Source organism: Populus euphratica, unplaced genomic scaffold (genome assembly GCF_000495115.2).
Source record: "Populus euphratica unplaced genomic scaffold, PopEup_1.0 scaffold61.1, whole genome shotgun sequence".
NCBI classification, from domain to species: Eukaryota; Viridiplantae; Streptophyta; class Magnoliopsida; order Malpighiales; family Salicaceae; genus Populus; species Populus euphratica.
Window position 1 is genome coordinate 565735 of NW_011499941.1, and position 13005 is coordinate 578739.

Here is a 13005-nt window from a genome sequence, read left to right on the forward strand (position 1 = left end):
TTTCTTCTAATTCCTTATATATGTGACTTAGTACATAAGGTTCTAACGCAACTACTTTACCCTTATTATGTTTTGGCTGGCTTTTTGGATTATAATGGATTGGATACCTGCATATCCAGTATAGCAGAAAGGCCATATGTTTTCTATATGAGAAGTAAGTTTGTGTTTTCTTTCAGTCTCCTCATCAGTGAGTTGACTTCATGTGCACCTAGTACTAAATCTTCAAAGGGATTTGTTAAAATTTATGTAAAAGACCGAAGCTTCTCACCTGCTAGGTGTAGGCCTTTAATTAAGGCCAAATCACGTAAATTGATGGTTTGCATTCTATACATGAATAGAAAGGCATTATTAGATTTCAACCAAAAGAGGGAGGATATGACTTTGGATAGCTATATGATGTAGGATATCTTTTGACATTTCTATTGTTCATCAAAACTTTGATGCACTACCTAACCATATGATATTATCTACAAGAAAAACGCTATGTCATATTAGGATCGATTTCTTGTAATTATTGAGGTTTATGTGGTCTTTTACAAAGGAAGTCTTTCCTTTTTGATATCCAGAGCAAGTGACGATCTTCTTTTTCTTGTAGTGCATTTTCATAAATTGGGTTAAGGCACTATCCATTTGTGTTTCTTGATGCAGTACTAATTGTGGACATGCAATATACATTATGCACAATTCTAGAAGCGGGTACCAAGTTTGGATTTTAGTGAACTAGATCTTGAGGTTTTCATTTTGGTGTTTTTGAGAAGGAGGAGGCTTAGGGGTCTTAATTCTTTTCTTGTTCTGAAAAAATATCGAGTTTTTTAAAGATTAGGGTTTTAAATTGAGGAGTTAATATTGAAAATTTGAAGCAAATAACAGAATTCTAAATATCATGCCTAAATAGCCAAAGCACACACTGTTTGGAATGGTTTAGCTTCCGTTTAGTATTGCGTTTCAAATGGAGGTTAAACAAATTTTAAAAATGTTTTTTACTTAAAAATTATTTTTTTATATTTTTAGATCGTTTTGATATTATTCTTTTATATTTTTAGATTGTTCTGATATGCTAATATAAAAAATAATTTTTAAAAATAAAAAAATTATTTTGATGCATTTTAAAGACATTTTAAAAAAAATTATTATTATATTTTCAAACACCTTTTTAATTGGCTAACAAGCCCGACAAAAGCTGTATGTGTATTTTTGGATAACAATGTGTGCTCTTTCAAACACCTTTTTAATTAGCTAACAAGCCCGACAAAGGCTTTATGTGTATTTTTGGATAACAATGTGTGCTTGTCATGTCATTATTGTTGATTTATTCAATTGATTTTAATATTAAATAACAAGGGATACGCCATTATATGTTCTAAAATAAAGGAATATGAAGGGTATAGACTGAATAAGAACAACAATGGTAAACTACCAAATAAAAAAAAGGAAAGCTAAATTGATAATGAGTATTAACATCTACAGAGAACAAGAAAAATTAAATCAAATCAACCAAGCAAGATAGGAAATGATTGACTAAGCAAGATCGGAAACAGTCAACAAAGGGAGTCGGAATTCATAATCTTCTAGGAGAGCTAAAAGATGTGATTGACTACGAAGGAATAATAAATTAACTATAAAGATAAGGATTTATGTGATTGACCAGATAATCAAGTCCTACTCTGAATAAGGGTCTCTAGCAGATTATATGACAAGAATTACCAATTAGTTAGGAAACATATATATAACTGCTAAGAAGAAGTATTGATAAGAATACATAGTGCAGTAGGATTCATGTTGTATGCTTTTATTTTGCTATAAACAACTTGTATAAAGTTAAGAATTGTAGTTGATGTAGGATTCAAATCATGTAACTATATATATATATATATATATTTAAAGCAATTGACAACTTTTCTTTTCATTCCTGTACATTTTGGACAACTTTTCTTTTCATTCCTGTACATTTATTTTCTTTTGCCTATTTCCTTTTAACTTTTTTTTTGTACCTAGCATCACTTGTAACAACATACCCTCTTTTTTTTTTTTATGAATCAGAGTATTGGACCTTTTCTCATAATTAAGTTATTAATTATAGTTTCCTCTCATAAATGAAAAAAAAAAAGGAAAAAGAAAAAAGAAAAGAAGGATATCATAAGTCATCCACAAAACTAGCTGCTTGATCAATACATTCTTAGACTTTTCGATGACAATGGCTACTGGAAGTTACAACACAACATATATAGCTCGGATTGCAGTTTATTATTGATCTGGTATCTTCCCTTCATCGAAATCCCCTAAATATTGATAAAGTATTGGCTGTTTTATCTCCTCGTGTCACATGAAGAATGAATCAATCTGTCATTCGAAGAGCAGCGAAAGTAGAAATAAGGGGGGTTGTGTTGATCTATTCACCCAACAAAGGCTCCAGGCTCTGATGGAATGATTGTCATTTCTTCCAGACTTCCTCGAATTTAGTTAAGTACTGTGTTGTCTATAATGATTGGTCGTTTTTTTTTAAAACGATTCAATCATACAATTATTTCTCTTGTTGCTAAAGTTGAACATGTTTAGAATATGAAACAGCTGAGGCCTATATTAACCTCTGTTTAGTATTTTACAAAATGGTTGCTAAAATCTTATCTAAAAGAATTAGTAGAGTGATAGATAGAATCAATAGCATTAATCAGAGTGCTTTTATTCGCAATAGACTAATCTCTGTGGCTCTCGAAATTCTCCATTACTTAAAAGCATTGGCATAGGAAGAGAGTACGAGATGGCTATGAAGTGGGATATGAGGAAGGTTTTTGGTAAGAGTAGAATATTTGTTCTTGAGAAGGAGGGTGCAAAGATTAGGGTTTGATCCAATATGGATCGGGGGGATAATGGAATGTATGACCACTGTTTACTATTCGATGCTTATTAATGGAGAATCTCATGGTTATATTCGGCCTACACGTTGTATCCGACAAGATGATCACCTTTCAGCTCCTCTCTTTCTTATCTGCCCTGAATGTTTATCCCTTTTGCTGCACGAAGCTAAATTGAATGGATAGATTTCTAGAATTAAAATTGCTGGACGTTGTCTTTTAGTGTCGCATTTACTTTTCTCATGCCATTGATGCTCAGCTCATGGTGGCCCTCTCTCTTTACGGTTTAAACTTTGTCCACTTTTGATACTGTAGAAATTGCCTCGTGGCAATCATATCATACAGGGGACTGGGGTTCTATGATTAGGGCAATTGGCAGATGCTAGGCGTTAGATATTGTTGGGTTGGACAAATGGCAGCGGGGGAGGTGGAACTTGCAGGCTCTAGGTGTGGGAATTTTGTTTAGGTTTGATGATTTGTTTGTTTAGGTTTTGACTTTGATTTGTATTTTCTGGGTGTTGGAGCCTCCAATGCATTTTTGAATATGGGTCTGAGATTTGTTGGGTTTTTTGTTCCATGGCAGGAAGATTGTTGGTTTTCACAGCTCTTGATGAGGTTTTTTGTGGTTCCTTTTTTACTCCTTTTTGTTTCCTTCTAATTTTAGATTTCTCTCTGTGCAAGAATAAACATTATATTTTTGTATTAGTGTTTTTTTCTTCTGGTTTTCTTTACTTGTGCTTTCTATTTATTGCAGGAATAATAATGGTTGGTTTTTTAAATATTTTTAATTTAAAATAATATTATTTTTTCTTATAAATTATTTTTGTAGTATTTGTTTTACCTTTTCCTCTTTTCCTCTTTATGCTTGTATTTTGGAAAAAAAATATTATTTTTTTATTTTGTATACTTTGAATATTCATCAATCTAAACTTAGCCTATTTATACCATTTTTTTTTGTCCTGCTCTCTTCATTCTTTTGTAATTTGTTTTTTAATTTCACTTTTTTCTTTTGAAAAAATTATTATACAAAGATCAAGAAAATAATGTTTCATTGTAACAATTACAATATCATTCTATTCATTTATTATATTAAAAATCAGCCTGAGATTTTACGTATATTTTTATTAACTTTTATTAACATATATGATCTTTATTATAATTTATTATATAAAATATTAGGTTTTTAATATAATTTTTTACTCGATGTGAAAAAATATATTAATAACAATTACACATTAGTTATTTTACATTAGAAAAAAAAATTAGTTGACTTATAATAAGACAGTGGAATAAATATATCAATAAAATCCTCTCTCGTCATGGCAGCAGCAAAGAAAAATAAAGCATCACCAAGTTCTTTGTAATAATTTGATCGATATCCACTAGAGATTAGGCTTGTACAATTGAAAATCTTGATTTATAAAGTGGATCTAATTTAATTGCAAAACACACAATTAAAATTACTTGACATGAAGAAAAGATCACTATCTTTTGATCACTGAACATCATTGCCGATAAAAACAGTGGCCATTCTAACCTACTATCCCTTCTTTTCATTCACTCGCAGCAATAAAATACAAAAGAGCAGCAGACATTCGTTGGGGAGAAGGGTGATGCCTAAATTAAACAGAAGGAAAAAAAGAAGAAAGGAGAGAAATTAGCCAAGTTCCCACTCGAGGAACATGATGGTCGTCTAAAATTAGTCCGTTGCATTGGCAAAGGCCTCCTGCTCTTCGGCTCTCTTCCAATGCTTCAATCTCTTCTTTCACCTGGAGATATCACATTGTGGAGAGTAGTCAAACTGTTCACTCTCCCAGCTTACCTTTGAGGCCACTATTTCATGTCGTGGAAAATACTCCTGAAACAATTATTGAATTGTAAGGAAGACTGAAATATTAGTGTTATTTTCTTAAGAGTTAAGGCGAGTTCTAACCATTGTAATTATTACAGATAATTAAAGGGCAGAAATACTAGCATTGAATTTCCCAAGTGTTTAGTTCGTGTATGTGAGGTTAAAAAAGATGGTAGAGTTATCACAAATAAAGGGCAGATTATTAATGGAAAGAGCGAATAAAGCAATTATCTGCAAGAATTTGTTTTTTTGGTAGAAAATGTAGCCACTGTAGTGGAGTATTATTATACCTGTGGAAAGAAATTACAAGGATTTCAAAGCTACATGTACATTACTCGGAGTTGAGAAACCTCTTAAAATAACATTATTTTATTTTAAAAATATAATCGATTTGGATTAATAAGCCCAACTCATAATTAAATTTGACATTTACATTAATTTGATTCTCAAGTGGAGTTTAATAAATAAGCATTCTAACCTCCATCTCCAATGAAGCATTCTAACCTACTAATATCTCATTCCCATTTTCTTTACACAAACAACATTAGCTATTACTATAGGAATATTTAACCCTTGTAGTTGGGTAGCAAGCATCTCCTACAAGAAAATTGAATTAAAAATAATAATGAGTACCTCCATTTTCTTGACCAGCTCTCTTGGAGTTGGGGCAGACACAATTATATGGCGTGCACTTGGATTAATGAAGCCTTCCTCTACTGCTTTGTCAATAAATGATAACAAGGAATTGTAATATCCATCCACGTTCAGCAATCCCACCTGCAAAATGTAACACCTACTGTGACTCTGCTTCTTTACTAACTACTGCCTCAGTTGATGCCAACGAAGAAGGAGGAGGAGGAGGAGGATATTGCACATCAGGATTGTTAAAACTTGAAAGTAACAGTACACTAATTGGATACAAGGGAGAGGTGTTTTACCGGTTTGTCATGAATGCCAAGTTGGGCCCAGGTTATGACTTCAAGAAGTTCTTCAAGGGTCCCATAACCACCTTCATTCAATCCCATGAAAAATCGTCAATCAAGCACTCCATAGTTGTAGTTTTAACACACACATTTACACTATGTTAGACTACAAGTGTTAGATATTAGTTTTTCACGACAGTCGCCAAAATTTAGGTGAATCTGCGAAGCCTAAAATCTCATAGGTTCAAATACGCACAGTTCCATCCATGTGGTCTCGAAATCATCAGGATAAGGATTCTCTGGCAGAAATTAGGACATTGCGTTGCGTTCCCCCTAGATAGGAAGTTTAAATGTATTTTGTGAAATGACTTCTTAAATTAGGAATGTAATGGGATCATGGATTGAAGGGCCAGCTCCAGTCTTGCATTATGACAGTAGGCCCAATTCATGGCCAGTTTTAGACAGAGTTTCATACGGCCGGACACATATTTAGACGCCAATCAGGGCCAGATTCTCATTTTGATTAGAGGAGAAATCTATGACTCGCACTTCCTCATGAAAAATTCTGGCAAGAGGACCATGCGGGAGAAGATTTTCTCTTAATGAGGTCAATTGGAGGGTACAATTATATACATGGCATGCAGGCCAAGGAGACTAGCATTGCATTGTTGTAGCTCAGAGAGAAAATGCATTTTGACCTCAGAAAATAAGAGCTCCCTAAATCTCAATTGTTCTCAATAGGAACAATTGACCTTGTTTTATCTGCATTTTTATGTCTTTATGAATGAATTTATATCTAGAGATAATTTATTTCTTCTTAAGATTTTGGACGATATATATATATATATATAAAAGCAATCGTAGTATTTCCAGGTATTAAGCTTGTACCGACCAGGCAAGGCAATAAAGGCGTCTGAATGTCTAGCCATTTCAGCCTTCCTCTGGTGCATATCAGCAACAGCCTTTACTTCTCCTACTGTTTCTCCAGTGATCTGTACAACATGCAGTGCCCTTGTCAACATAAAACAAATTCTTAAGACAGAGAGTTATCTGAAGAGAAGCAATGATGAGTGGCAGAGGTGGTGGGGTCAGACCACAGTCATAAAGCAGTAGAGAGGTGAAAGAAAAGGGAAATGGAAGAAAAAATAGGCACCCTATATTACAAAGCCTCATTTTCAGTCTTGTGCTTTATCGAACAAGGGAAGGAAAGAATATGAAAAGAAAATCCTCATTTTAAAGAGGTAGAATTTCATGTGAGAGTAGCTGCCACAAAAGACTTTCAAAGAACGACCAAAATCATTTAAGAAAGATTTAGAAAAAAGAAAGAAGAAGCAGGTCATTTCTCTTTTCACTCCCTCCCCCCCTCTGTCACTCTCACATGCACACACAGGTCTCAAAGATTCACGCCCTATTCAGTAAGAGAAGAGATACCTCTCTAGGCATGAGTGTCTTGGGGATAACTCTGCACACAATCAAATGAGAACAGTTAGCAGTAATAATTATTCACAAGAAAATAAACAAAAGACATTTTTCAATCAATGCATGTTTCTTCACCTTCTTGAATATACGAGGGAAGAAGATAGCTGAAAAGAAAAGTATACAAGAGAGGGAGAAACAAGAATGATAAGGCTTTACCCAATCACATGGCGGCCTCCATCAAAAACAGCTTGAGAAATTAACCCCATTAAACCAATACTTCCTCCTCCATAAACCAGGTCAATATTCCTTGATACCTTTAAAAAGAAAGAAGAAAAGAACATCAGCCACTGTAGTGAAGCGGCCATCCCATCAAAGTAGATTTTTATCTCTCTAAGAGTACAATGGACATGGATGTATAATGCAGCTAGCTCAGAGAAAGAAGTGGAGACTTAGAAACCAACATAGATACATATAATATCAAGAAGAGAAATTGATCATCTGTCCATGAAACAGAGCTGTTGAAGCCCATAAAAACAATGCAAGAGAAAGTAATGATCAATACTGATTACAATAGAAGGAAATGATTCAACCCAGAGAGCCATAACAGAGGAATCGGAATGGAAAACCAAAACAATAAACAAGTTGTGGTGACACTAAGAAACATATCCAATAAAACTAGAAAGAAAGAAAGAAGATTTGGAAGAAAAGAAGAAGAAAATTTAAGAAACAAAAGAAAACAGAGACAAAAAATTGTTTCTCTTATTACCAATTCTTTTCCAAGCTCAATAGCAGCATCCTTGTAGCTGCTTTTCTTTCCTGGACTACTACCACAAAACACACAAATCCTCTTAAATTTTGAATGCTTCATTTCTATTTCCATCTTCCTTTTCCTCTGTTTCTTTCTCAGAAAGCTAAGAAACACAGCTCTTATGAAGAAATATCCTCTCTGCCTCAATCCCTACTAGTGTCCCACCAGTACCAGTACTCCACACAAGCTTGGCAAAGTTTGAGAGCGGGCTGGCGCATTTATAGAGCGGTGGCTCTGGCGTACATTAGCACGCATAAATGTCCAATATGAAGCGAACCAAATCACGTTTTTGTTTTTTTGCTCCATCATTTACTCTTTTTTTTGTGTGTGATTTGATCCTTCAAGCTTTTTTTATTTTATTTTTTTAACCCCGTAAATATTTTCTTTTTACCCTTCAAACTTTTTTATTTTTCAGTCACAGTAATAATTATAATTTAATTTTGTAAAATTAACTCTCAGTAAATCATGAAATGATATTTAACACGTGAAGTACCGTGGGATAAAAAAATATTAAAAAACTATGAAATGTAATATAAGAGAAAAATACAATCCATTATGGATTATAATAATTACTCACAATTTTTTTTATTTTTTTGTTTTTTAATTTTTTTATTTTCAATTTAATCTTTTCACATTAAATAATAAATAATATAGAATTAGTTTGATGTTTTATTTTGATTAGTTTTATAAAAATTTCTGCACGTTAAGAATAAATTTTGATATTGAGTTATTGTTCTATTTAAAAAAAAATATTTTATTTTTTTCTAAGAAATAATATTTTTATTTCAATTCTACTATTTAATTTTTAGTTGGAATCAATAGATTTATTAGCACATATAATTTTTAATTTTTTTATTAAACATATATATAAATTTTTTTGATTTACCGTTAACGTTATTTTATGATAAAAAAACATTAACAACACCCATATCTTTTTTTTTTAATTGAGAAAAAAATTGATACATTTAACATCATATTGATATAAGATGTATTACAGTTTATTTAATAAATTTCTATATTTAACATTCTACAACTTAGGGCTAAACGATCATAACAAATGTTTGACTTACCACGGTTTGTATTTTACATAGGTAGCACACAAACCAATCAACTTTATTATTTTATTTTATTTTAAGGATGCTACTCAATTTATTGATTGTATCATTAATGAGGATTAAGATCATGCAATATAATATCAAAACAAAATTAATACGTCCTACGAAGTGTTTTCGCATAGCAATTAAAGGATCAGCATGCTAATTGCAACGTCAAGAAATATACTAATGATCCACTTATCACTATGTTATTTCCATTGATGTGATATGACGGTGAAAAAAAGAAATTTCATTCAGTCCAAGCTCGAATGGTCTCAACAAGCCTAAGTGTATATTTGGTATTGAGTTTTTAATTATTTTTTAATGTGTTTAAAATCATATTTATTTTAAGAAAAATATTAAATTGATGTTTTTTTAGTATTTTTTTTATAATTTTGATATGTTAATGTTAAAAATAATAAAAATTAATATATTTTCAAATGAAAAATATTTTTGAAAAACACCCTGCATAATAATCTCAAATTGACAATAAATAATCCAGTATCTTAATTTTCAAATAGCAACATTTCATGAATTTACTCGAACATGATAAATAACCTAAAACTGAGTTTTAATAGCCCACAACTGAGCTTTATTCTTAACTTTAATGATTTCAATACCAAACTTACCTCCTAATTTAGTACAAAGATACCTGCTAAATAGATTATTAAGCTCTTCTTCGTATATAATGAGAAAATAAGAGTACTATTTTTTTATGTGCAATTTAGTCTTTTTGTGCTTAAATTAGCACCAAATTACATGTTTTTTCCAAGAAGAAGGGTGAAAGTGCAAGACAAAGAATTGAAATAAAAAAAAAAAGGTAATATAGATGACGACTTTACAAGTTGTTTAGAAAGTATATTTCAGTTCTTCATCTTTGTTTGCTATCAGAAGAATAGTTCTTTTAATTTAAAAAAATTATATTTTAGTATAAAACTTCATTGTCATCATTTTTCAATTTTTTCATCAAAGGACCCTTTAAATAAGAAAAAAAAAACCCAGACATGTGAGTTTGAACTTTTCCTTCTTTTTTTTTTAGTTAACACCTTTTATTTGCTTTTTTAAATATTTCTTAAGTTTGTTTTTAATTAATACCCCTCTTATGTCATTTATTTTGGATTATATAGCCCTTTTTAAATAGAAATTATTTCTTAATTATATTGAGTGTTTGTAATCTTTGATGAGGTTAATATGATTCATTTATTATTTTTTATATATATTTTTCATATAGATCAAAATTATTTTTAAAAATTAAAAATATTTATTTTCATAAGTAATATAGGTGATGACTTTATAAGTTGTTTAGAAAGTATATTTCAGTTCCTCATCTTTGTTTGCTATCAGTGTTTGCTATCAGGAGAATAATTCTTTTAATTTAAAAAAATTATATTTTAGTATAAAACTTCATTGTCATCATTTTTCAATTTTTTTCATCAAAGGACCCTTTAAATAAGAAAAAAAACCCAGACATGTGAGTTTGAACTTTTCCTTCTTTTTTTTTTAGTTAACACCTTTTATTTGCTTTTTTAAATATTTCTTAAGTTTGTTTTTAATTAATACCCCTCTTATGTCATTTATTTTGGATTATATAGCCCTTTTTAAATAGAAATTATTTCTTAATTATATTGAGTGTTTGTAATCTTTGATGAGGTTAATATGATTCATTTATTATTTTTTATATATATTTTTCATATAGATCAAAATTATTTTTAAAAATTAAAAATATTTATTTTTTATGATTTTTTAATATGTGCAGCCTTGCATAATATTGTTTTCTTTTTATTTTATTCAATAAATTTTATGTGTTTGTCAATTTCTATTATAAATTGATTATAATAAATAAATTCTTTAAACACAGTCGGATAAATAACTCGTGTTGCGCTTTCAAATATCTTAATATATATATTTGTCTCTTAATTTTTTTAGTTTTGCTTTTATTTATGTAAATTTTTTTATCAAGTTATTCAGACCTCATGATCTAGAACACGTGATAGACATGCAATCTAGACATATCTCATATTCAAGTCATGAATTTAACATGTAAATCTAGCTTTGCCTAAAGTATTTTTTTTTTGTTATTATTTTATTTTTTTATCTTATTATCAAATTAACCAAAATTTAACTCCAATATCATAATCTTCTTACTTATTTAAAAACTTAATTGTCTCCAATTTTTTTTTTTTTTTGGTTTAAGAAAAATTGAGTAAATAACTCGTGTTGCGTTTTCAAATATCTTAATATATATTTGTCTGTTAAATTTTTTTAGTTTTGCTTTTATTTATGTGAATTTTTTTATCGAGTTATTCAGACCTCATGATCTAGAACACATGTAGACATGTAATTTGGACATATCTCATGTTCAAGTCATGAATTTAACATGTTAATCTAGCTTGGCCTAGAGTATTTTTTTTTTGTTATTATTTTATTTTTTTATCTTATTATCAAATTGACCAAAATTTAACTCCAATATCGTAATCTTCTTACTTATTTAAAAACTTAATTGTCTCCAATTTTTTTTTTTTGGTTTAAGAAAAATTGATTCGGCCTGCTACCAATGTAGTATAATCTTGTAACATAATTCATCAGGGAAAAAAACTATATATTCATTTAGTTGTTACGAATTGGGGTTGTCTTTCCCATTCACGTTCTTTACCCTTTTGTTTTTTCATTTGTGTCCTTTTTATTTTTATTGAGCTCTTTTGCTTAATTTTTATTTAACACTTATAATTTAGTTTTGTAAAGTTAACGCACGATAAACCATGAAATGATATTTGAACATGTGAGACAATATAAAATTAAAAAAATATTAAAAATAAATGATAGATGATGGAAATGCATATAGAAGAAAAACACAATTTAATATGAATTACAATAGTTATCCATAATGTTTTTTTTTTTAATTTTACATTGTCACTTGACTTTTTTTATTTTCAATTTAATTCTTTCATATTAAATTAATTTTGATATTTTATTGCGGTTGATTTTATATGGAGCTCCTGTTATGTTAAAAAAAAAAGTTTTGAGATTTAGATAATAGTTGATTTGAAAAATTAAAACAAAATTTTGTTGATTTAAATTAATTAAAACTTTAGAGATTTAATCTTGAAATTCAACCTTTTTCTAAAAAAAATAATAAATTTATGTACGTATAAACTTTTTATTTTACAGTTAAAACTTCTCTCGATGGTTGAAAAACAGTTAACAACGTCTTCACTGTTGCTTCAATATGCTAGAACTAATAATTAATCTTACAATTTGAACCAAAAGAAAAGGGCGTTGAACTAGCTACACCTTGAGTTTCCACGAAGGAGAGGCTAGCTTGGAATATTCACAGTTAGCTGAAATTGTGCCCCAAACGCATATATGATATCGCGAGGTCGGCTGCTTATCCTTCTACTAGTACCATTTGCACGCCCGCGTTCAAATTAGAGGTATCTGCACCAAACTTTATTTCACCATTCACATCTATGGTTCAACGATACAAATTCTTTACTTTACTATAAAAAGCCAGCTGAAATTCCAATACATAAACGTCGGTTGATCCCCTTAGTTATTCTTCGGTGCCAATTCCACAACTTGACGTTTCAGCTGGTATTCGCACCAAACCTTACACTAATTCTTCACCTGTTCATAAGCTATGTTACAAATTCTGCACATATAATGCCGGTGGGCTATTCTCTTCCCTTCTGTCTGTCGCTTTTTGTCCCTCCCTTTCCTTTTTCTATCGAATAACTTCGATTCACTACACTCTTTTGGTAAGACAACGGTCTTGAGTACGCATGGCTTGCATCCCAGTTACAAATTAAGGGCATTGAACAATGATTTGCCCCATTAATTGTTTTCATCAGTTTATGTTTTATGCTATGTTCCTCGTGAGTATTCTGAGGATTGGAACCAGGGTTGATCAGTTATAATGAATTCCCTCATCTTTTAAGTTTAGTTGGTAAAAAAATGCATGTATCCAAGCATATATGTTGAATATATGTAGTCGTAGAGGATTAGTCTGATTGATATATGAATTTACTCTTTATAGTATATTATTTAGGATGCAAGCATT

At 30.4% G+C, this 13005-nt stretch overlaps 1 protein-coding gene and 1 long non-coding RNA gene across 2 annotated transcripts; both read right to left on the bottom strand.

The window, feature by feature from the left end:
• Window positions 1–2502: 2502 nt before the first annotated feature.
• On the bottom strand, window positions 2503–3206 carry LOC105137032 (uncharacterized). The gene is made up of 2 exons (XR_844455.1): window positions 3163–3206; window positions 2503–3125 (listed from the first exon to the last, which is right to left on the bottom strand). It is a non-coding gene; the product is annotated as an uncharacterized LOC105137032 (long non-coding RNA).
• Window positions 3207–4419: 1213 nt separating this feature from the next.
• On the bottom strand, window positions 4420–8033 carry LOC105137031 (cytokinin riboside 5'-monophosphate phosphoribohydrolase LOG1). Its single transcript, XM_011042597.1, has 7 exons — window positions 7813–8033; window positions 7263–7360; window positions 7059–7089; window positions 6520–6619; window positions 5643–5713; window positions 5338–5481; window positions 4420–4710 (listed from the first exon to the last, which is right to left on the bottom strand). The coding sequence occupies exons 1-7, from the start codon at window positions 7924–7926 to the stop codon at window positions 4618–4620; spliced, it is 651 nt and encodes a 216-aa protein (XP_011040899.1). The 5' UTR covers window positions 7927–8033; the 3' UTR covers window positions 4420–4617.
• Between the last annotated feature and the right edge of the window lie 4972 nt (window positions 8034–13005).